At 40.5% G+C, this 9350-nt stretch overlaps 1 protein-coding gene across 17 annotated transcripts in view; it reads right to left on the bottom strand.

Annotated features, from left to right (window-relative positions):
• Positions 1–211: 211 nt before the first annotated feature.
• The window catches only part of TRERF1 (transcriptional regulating factor 1), a 145626-nt gene continuing 136487 nt past the window's right edge, over positions 212–9350 (bottom strand). For all 17 annotated transcript variants that reach the window (XM_050951766.1, XM_050951754.1, XM_050951757.1 and 14 more), the window contains 5 exons: positions 6060–6148; positions 4106–4219; positions 3121–3321; positions 2455–2663; positions 212–742 (listed from right to left, as the gene is read on the bottom strand). In XM_050951766.1, coding sequence (XP_050807723.1) covers positions 421–742; positions 2455–2663; positions 3121–3321; positions 4106–4219; positions 6060–6148 — 935 coding nt within the window. In that variant the 3' untranslated portion in view covers positions 212–420. The remainder of the gene's footprint in view (positions 743–2454; positions 2664–3120; positions 3322–4105; positions 4220–6059; positions 6149–9350) is intronic.

Raw genomic sequence — 9350 nt, 5'->3', positions numbered from 1 at the left:
GCACAACAATAGGACCAAAATGAGATGTGTAAAATGAAACAGTCCAGGTTATACTGAACTGAGAATCAGAACATTCTGAAGAGTTGAAGATTCAAGTTCCTCCCATAAAAAGTCTGGAAGGAAATGGAAACAGAAACATGAATTTCTCTGTTATATTTGTGGTTTTGAATAATCTCAGTGAAGCAGAACCCAGATAAAACACCTTATAAGAATATTTGTGCCAATTATTTATTTTTCCCCAACAAACAAACTGATTAAAAAATGGGTGGGAAGCATATCTTTTCCCTAGACCTGGATAAAAGAATTACCATTTTTAAACAGATAGTTTAAAATCAATGGGAAATAAACAGGTTGTCCAGGTTTCCTGACTGATACATTCAGGATGTTTTCAGTAGCTGTCTGCATGTGACAACTCTACATTTACAACTCAGCATCATCCTGAAGTAAATCTGCATCTTCATCATCCAACAAGAGGTCAGCATTCATGACTTCAGTCTCTTCCATTACATCTCCTAACTCCTGAACAACATCATCTTCAAGGTCGTCTACATGCTCAACATGTTTAATCAAACTCAAGTGATCCAGAGGGATCACATCATGTCCAACTGGCCCAGTAGTTCTTGCAATAGCAGCTGCCATTTCTGCTGCAACAGCAGCTTTCTGAGCCTTCTGCCTTTGCTGTTCTTCCTGTTGTCTGTGGGTCTTCATATGAGCATTGCGACTTTTGATTTTGAAAAACACCCTAAAATTTCAAGAGAAGAAAGAACATTTCAGATGACATCCTATTGTCTCTATTCAAAAACACACTGATGTGCTTTGCTTCCTTGCCTTGAAAGAGATGATGGAGAAGAGAAATCTATGTACAACTTGGAGGATTTCAGGGAGCAATTATCAGGTTTCTGCAATCTAATAATGAATCCAGTTGCTGCTGTATCTGAGTGCCTCACAACTGTCAATACACTTATCCTCCAAACACCCCTATCAGGTAAGAGTGTGCTAATATCCCCATTTTACAGATGTGAAAACTTGAGGCAGAAAGAGACTAAAGGTGGGATTCACAAAGTATTTAGGCACCTATATACTTTTGTGAATCCCACCCTAAGTGATTTGCTCACAGTCACACAGGAAGTCAGTGGTGGAATAGGAAACTGAATCCAAGTTTTGGGAGTCCCCGTTTAGTGCCCTAACCGCTAGAGCATCCTTCCTCCCTCTTTTGGAAAGGCTAATTTATGCTTTTTAGCTACCCCTTCCTTGGATATCACATCCATCTACCGCAGCACTGCCAACTCCAAATACATAACAGTCATCAGTCAGGCTTCCAAAAATCATGGTTGACTTTTGCTGAAGTGAAGAGTTCTGTGAAGACTGGCCACAGAATACAGAACCGAAATCCTAACACAGGGGTAGGCAACCTATGGCACATGTGCCGAAGGTGGCACGCGAGCTGATTTTCAGTGGCACTCACACTGCCCAGGTCCTGGCCACTGGTCTGGGGGACTCTGTATTTTAACTTAAATTTAAATGAAGCTTCTTAAACATTTTTAAAACCTTATTTACTTTACATACAACAATAGTTTAGTTATATATTACAGACTTATAGAAAGAGACCTTCTAAAAACGTTCAAATGTATTACTGGCACACGAAACCTTAAGTTAGAGTGAATAAATGAAGACTCGGCTACAGCACTTCTGAAAGGCTGCCGACCCCTGTCCTAACATTTCAAAACTCAGCTACTTAGAGTAGAGACCTTGACACTATTAAACTGCTCAGATGGTTTATCCTGGAATAGTATCAGACTTTGCAATTTTGAAAACTTTCAAGATTTGATCAGTATCTGCACTCAAAATTGCTTTATGTGACACTTTCATGAAAGTGGCTTTTAAGACTTCAACCCTTGTGGGCAGGTACAGACGTAGCCAAGTGACTTGATGTGGCTGTACTGATTTTATGTATTACATTTCCAACACTTCAGATGTCCAGAATACCACATCAGCTGAACAGAAACCGTTATCAGCTGAGCCAACTGAGTGTTTTACGCCTCCTGGAAACAGAACCCAAATGAGACTTCGATAACATCAACAAAAATGCTAGAGTTATCTGCCTCCCTCTGCTGGAACCAGGAAGCATAACTCTTGCATAGGGACTACCAGGAAATTGAAAGAGAGACTGAATGCAGTAGGCAAACTATCCAAAGCTCTCAAATGATATCCAAAGCAGTTTCTCAAAACAGATTAGGGTAGGTGGCTTGTGGGCACATTTCAATGGCTGTTTTTTGTTGGCTTTTTTTGGTGGATGGGGAAAGGAAAACTTCACAAGATGTCAAAGGAAACTAATACTCCTTTGAAGCAACCATGGGAAAATAAATAATTACTAGAAACTTGTTGAAGTTCTATTTCTTTGGAACATGAGCAGACAAACTTTCTGTACTATTACAGACAGATATATTCCCTTACTTGCCACACTCTTTACAAGGAAAAATTGTTGTTGGATCCGTCTCGCCACTTGTTGTGCTGTGGGCAGGGGAACTCTTGACTGAGCAGTATCCACTCTGCGTGCCAGATTTTTGCTTTGTACCTGGAACGGTGCATCGTGGTTTTGTCACCTGGTTTGTACCACCATGTATGCGAGCATGGCCATTTAGTGCTTGTCTGGAGCTGAACACCTAAGAAAAAAACCAAACTCCATTAGATCAGCAGCTCAGAAAGAGAAATACATTTAATTTACATTATATTGATATATAAACAACTGCATTGGTTAATAATACAAACACCACATTAAGCCAATTCTGTTCTCAATTATACCTAGTTGAAGTTAAAGATCTACTCATTATAGAAACAGAAATGTACAATAATGAGTGGCATTCCCAGTTATTTCATTATATTATCCTTCTAATATACAAAAATACCTAGATCTTATCTGGAGCTTTTCATCCATACATCTCAAAGTACTTAAAGGGGTTAAGTATTTTATCCCTCTTTTATAGATGGGAAATCTAAGATACAGAGAGGTGAAATGACTTGCCCAGCAGACCAGTGGTAAGGCCAAAAGCAGAACCCTAGTCTCTTGAGTCCACCACAATACTGCCCCCCATATGCTTTAAAGATATCAAACACACTTACAGCACCACAGTTTGGCATTTCACAGATAAAAGAGGCTGCAGAAAATGTGAGACTTTGAAGGGGTGGCAGGTCTACAGGTGCACCAAGAGCTATAGGTGGTGGTTCAGGAGATTTCTGCATTTCACTTTCCTCTTCTTTTACAGATTTTCTTTCTTCTTCCATCTCCTCCTCATCCTCTAAATCTTCCTCTTCCCCACTTGTCTGAAATTAAAATTAAATTTAAGGAAGACTAAAAATTTCATAAAAGCATAAAGGAAAGGCATAAAACTAGCGACAGTTCTGAAACACAGCATCAGTCTCTTCCTTCAAGGTTCTTGCTGTAACATTTTTATTTGTCCCACAATGGAGGACTTTCCATGTTTTATTCATAACAAAATGATCATGTATCCATAGCTGCAAGGAGTTCTACAATATGACACAAAACTGCCCTTGCCTTTATTATAAAGCTGTGGTGTCTACATATCCCAGCATGCAATGCTTCATATTGATCTGGGTGGCAATATATAACATGCACACACACCACTAGCAAAATTACCTGCTAAAACAAGTGTCTATTTTAAGAATGCTCAAGTAATAGTGGCATTGAACTCACATGCAAACTAAGACTTTCTTGCCAGTGTAGTAAATTACCTTTCCAAAGACATAGGCCAATAGTCTATAGGAGTAACTATCCAACTTTTCATACACTGAAAATTACAGTAGCAATTCTATACATATCCACATACACATACGCATGCATCTAGGAAAGTGTGCACATATTTTTCTGTTACAGTGCCACCAGCAGCAGAAACATACATAGGACATACATGTTTCTAGACCTGAATTTGATATACAGTGGTAGAAGTGCTTGTACCATTAATACATTTCAGTTTTCACCATTAGAAAGACAAATGAAACTGCACTACACGCCCTGCACAATTCCACACACGCACATACAGGATTTTTTTTAAGTGTTACAGTTTTATGTTTATTTTTTAAAGCTCACCAGGCATTCATCTCTTATTTCTGCTAGACGTGTTCTGTGTTTCCGCCCCAGACGCATGATTTTCTTCCAAGTATAGTAGTATTCCACACACTGTGCAACTGTCTTAGACTTAACCTGTAGTGTGAAGCAATAATACAAATATTCCAATAACAAAATGTTAAAACAGCTGTTTTGTTTTCACCTATGAAAAACAAAAATAATAAAAACAACAATTTCTGACAGCCCAGTCTTTTTTCATTTCTGCAGTCCAAGATAAACTACAAATCTGAGTTTCAATGTGGTTGCTTTGTGAACACTCCTATAAGATATTCTCAGACAAAAACTCCACTACGGTGTTTAGAGCCCTGCAAATCCGTGGGTATCTGCTTTATATCCGTGGACCATTTTTGCGGAGAGCAGCTCGGATGCGATACAAATTTTGTATCTTCGCAGGGCTGTGGAGCTGTAGCACAGACTCACCAGAGCAGGTGGAAGGACCTAGGCTCACAGCTGCCTGCACGACTCTCCCCGACCTGGCTCCAGCTGGGGCTCGGAGCCGCAGCCCGGCCATAAGAGCCAGGCGGGCAGCTGTGGGGAGCTGCGGTGGACCCTCCACTTGCCCTGGACAGGGAGCCTGAGCAGCCCCCCGGTCCATGGCCCTGCCCCCCGAGGCTCCCCACCCAGGGTGGGTGGAGGGTCCGCACGGTGGTTGCTCACAGCTGCCTGCCCAGCTCTTGCTGAGGCTCCAAGGCACATGCACCCCGCGCGCCCCTCCCCGGAGCTGGGCTGGCGCCTGGGAGGGGTGGGGACACAAATTGGGGATGCTCTAAGCCCCCCTTCCCCTCGGTGGGCAGGTGAAAGGTGTGCTGCGGCTCCCCAGGGTTGCCCAGCTGGCCTCCATGCTGACCTGGGGGGGAGGGGTCTGTGGAAGAAAAGGGCATGGGGGTAGACAACTTTAGGGGATCGGATGTGGATACACATTTTTCTATCTGCGCACGGCTCTATCAATGTTGACTGATGGTACACAGCAGTAACTAACAGGGAAAAATCCTCAGAAGAATATTGTGGTGGTATAACACCCCACTCCCTCTAAACAAAACAACCATTAGAAAGCCATGAAACTGAGAAAGTTTAACTTACACAAACCCAAACATTCTGAGCATGGATAATGACAATTGAGATACCTCAGCTCTGCCCCCAGAGAGATGCCAGCTTCCCATCTTTCCTTCTTTGGGGGTAGAATACCAAAAACATGTCCCAGAACATACTGCCTTTATTATCTCTCTGATACGAAGTGTGGCGTTTCATCACCACTGTGACCTGGTGCCATAATTTCATGATCTGATCCTAGAAAGCTACTATACCAAGAGACACTAGCTCAGTGTCACAGGAAACTTGGATAATCGGCTGACACAGAATCACAGATCCAATCTAAGGTGCCAAGAGCTCTCAACACCTCGAAGTATCAGCCCTGTCAGATCCAGTCGAGCCTCCAATGGACTAAAATTTGACTAGGCTGGAAAGGCATTTTTTGATGGCCCAATGAAAATCCTTTTAGTTATGCCTGAGTTGTCTTTCTTTCTCCTCTCACACCCTCAGGTGCATAGGATGTCAACCAGTTTCCACCATTTATTTTTGTCTTGTGCTGTTCTATTCAGGCTTCTGAGAGTCAAATTGACAGATCTGGGTTTTAAAAACAGACTGAGCATGCACACTACAGTTTATTATTACTTTAAAAAGTAACTAAATTTCTAACGTTCTATTGGTGCACATACATGTATAAACACACACACACACACACACTGAGCTGAATTTTTCATTCATTATGTAATCTCTAACTACCACTAGCTCTATGATTGCAGTGAGTCAGTCTATCACCAAGGGGTGAAGAGCAGGAAGACAGATTCAAACTGAATGTGGCAAATAAAGAGCAAAAGATTATAAATTGCAAACCCCAAAAGAAAAGCCGCCTTACCATTTTCTGTACAAAAATAAAATCTTTGCTGTAAGTGGATAATGCTTTGTTAAACATCCTTCTTTCTAGAGGTGTCCACATGTCAGATCCTAAAACAAATGAAATAATTATAAACAACTTGTCCTCTAACTGCCAGCCTCCATCTTTGTTCGTATGATAGTCTGTCTGTTAGGGCAGGGGACTGGGAGTCGGGACTGTTTGCTTGTAATCCCTGCCATGAAACAAATTTCATTTAGAGATCCTGGACAAGTGGTTTCTCTGTGATTCAGTCCCTTCCATCTCCAAAATGGGGATGGTACTTAACTACTTCATAGGAGTCTGGCAGACTGCAAAGTGCTCTGAAATGCTGGGATGGAAGGTGCCAAGTATTATTATTATGTATTTATTTTGCTAGATTGACTGCCCAGGAAAAAATAAATTTTCATCTCTGAATATCAGTGCTGAAATCTAGAGTGGACCATTTAAAGCGAGTTAGTGCTCTCGCTGAAACCCTTAGTGGGTATTAGTCAAACAGGGGCTGCTCTCCTGGATCAGATCAGTATTCTCTCTGCAAGTGGACAGCACTAAATGTTTCAGAGGAAGGTGCAAGAAACCTTATAGTGGACAGTTGTAGGATAATATGCCCATGTCCGATGTTGCTTCCTAACTCTGTTAGTGGTTGGTTTATGCTCCAAAACTTTAGGGTTTTTAGCACTTTTAAAAATCCTGTGTAATACAACTGTGGATGTTCTCATTATCTATATATGGATATATGCCTCACCCTTTTCTGAGTTCTACTAAATTCTTTCTGCTATCCTGTGGCATTGAGCTCCATGGGCTAATTATGCCTTGTATAAAATGTATATCCTTTTATCAACTTTCAGTTTTTATTGCTTTTCAATTTCATCCTATACTTATCAATTTGCTCCTGCACTTTCCTTTTGACATTCTTAATTGAAGAAATGGTGCCTCCATTTTATTAACTGAAAAGAGTAGGCCTAGGACACCTATCTTCCCAATATCTTCTGTTGCGACGACTAGACAGCGTTTCGCTTCTCTTCAGTGATATTTATCCTCTTGTTCTCTGAAGGAATTTCTCATATCAGGGAGAAAGCAATATTAGCAATTTCTATCTACATTTATATGAAATCTTTTTGTATGGCTCTTGTACAATGAGACTGACCTCACAGGGTGAGTTTCATTCATTGTTCTGTTATCCCCTCAGGATTGTCTTCTGACTCATTGCTTTGTATGCAGCCATTTTTCCAATTCTGGATCTCTACTACTTAGTATTTTCCCCTGTTTGCATAACCTTCATATACACCAAATTCTGCCCTTGAGCAGCTCATCACTCTAGTCTCTCTGCTTGTTTACCTGAAGTGGTCTTGTGCAAATTTACTATTCCACCCTTCTGTGCCTCACTTTATTAATCTGTTAAAATGGGAACAATACTTATCTCAGTGGAATGTAGTGAAGTTTAGTTATTTTTTATTGATCTTTTAAGATCTTGGTATGAAAACTGCTTTGAGTTATTACTCAAACTATCGCTTTCTCTCACAATTGTACATCTTTAATGCTTTTTTAAAAAAGATGCTGAAGCATAAGCTTCAGCAAACTCCTTCATTTGTCTCTTCTTTTCTTACGAATTATTACAATGAACGAAGGGTTAATTTACTGTACACCTAAGGGGATTCAGGCTTTGTATTGTTTCCTGGAAGTTGTGGTGTTATCAGCAGGGGCCCCAATATGAATATTAGGATTAATTAAAGCAGCCTAATTAACTAGGATAAAACCTCTGTAGAAAAAGTAACAGGAGAAAAGCTGTTTTTAACTCTGGTTGCTGGGAAACTGACTTTGTACTTGCTGGCTGTGGGAAACACAGAGCGCATATAGGGGATCTGCAATGCAGTAAGATAGAACTGAGACCTTGGAATACGGATCAGTTTTTAAAGCAGGTCTTTCTTTATATTTTAGCAATTCATCCTATATTTGCCATACTGAGACTGTTACTGCACTGACTGACTGACAGTGAATCTCTTCTGCAAAATTGGGGGGGGGAAAGCGGGAGAGAAGGAAGCACTGGTTCTGAGTCCATCATCTCAGTGGGCCAGTTCAGGCCCCCTATATGCGTAGCATGAGGAACACATAACATGGTATATGGCCTACATACAAAAAAGTGCCCTACGTATTGGATGTTTACAGACTCTGATAGGAACACATTGCTGTTTCATTTGGTCTGTCTCTCTTATGCATTCCTAAAGTGAGAGCACTGCAGAGTTGAGAAGTTCCAATGCCCAATAAACAAAATCCTGGTGCAGCTCAAAGGACCATAACAGAGCTTTGGTTTTGGATCTGGGCTATTTTAGAGACCACCTCTTTCTGAAGGTCACAATCTGACAAATGTCTCTAAAATAAACAAACTGGAGTGTTATTGCTAATAGTCCTCTGTTTAGAATGTCCACCATTCTTGGTGGATGGGTGAGGAGCCCTAAAATTTCATATTTCCTTCCCTCATTAGCCTGACGATGTCTGAGTGTGCTGACTTTTGAAGCACAGTTCAAAGTCCACTTACTCACTCATTCTTTTGCCTGAAATGTATTTTAAGGGGGATTATGAATCTCTCATATTTGGGGAATTGTTCACATTCTCATGAGTCAGAATTGTGTTCTGTTTTGATCTAGCTCTGCTTTAACGTATACATATGCACCAAGCAGCCGTGATAAATCAAATTTATATTTTGGGGGGGGATGAACCAAAACATACAAATTATTAATCCAAATGCCACTAAATGTATAAAGTTTGAATTCAACTAATTCTTGCAGTTAGACTGTTTTCCTGCAATAACAAATCCCATATGCCTAGAGCAACTGACTGACCAATAATCACCAACAAAACTACCATGTAAACCCTGTAAATAGACAGAAAGGTATTGTCAATATCAGACACAAGTGTATATTGCATTGAAAAACTTCAGAGAGCAGTTCTGTACTTTGGCTTTTTGTATTTTAATGGGATTTAAACTTGGATTGGAGAGATTATAATTCATCATGTAGTGTACTGACTAATGTTCAGGTTTCTTTGTCTGCTTGAGAAATTCTAGTCCCTTCACTCCACCTGGCAAACAACAGTGTACTCTGATGCCCACAGCGCTACTGCTAGTTGACAGGTATTAGCATTTAACTGGAATTCTATCTTGTGAGGAATGTGAAAAAAACAAGAGCCTCTTCTTGTGTTGCCTTTGTTATTGTGAACCACTTGCAGAAAATGATAGAAATTTGTTTGAATGAAGATGAATTCTTAAAATCTAACATT

This window comes from Gopherus flavomarginatus, chromosome 4 (genome assembly GCF_025201925.1).
Source record: "Gopherus flavomarginatus isolate rGopFla2 chromosome 4, rGopFla2.mat.asm, whole genome shotgun sequence".
Lineage (NCBI taxonomy): Eukaryota > Metazoa > Chordata > Testudines > Testudinidae > Gopherus > Gopherus flavomarginatus.
This window is presented reverse-complemented; position numbering and strand designations above follow the sequence as displayed.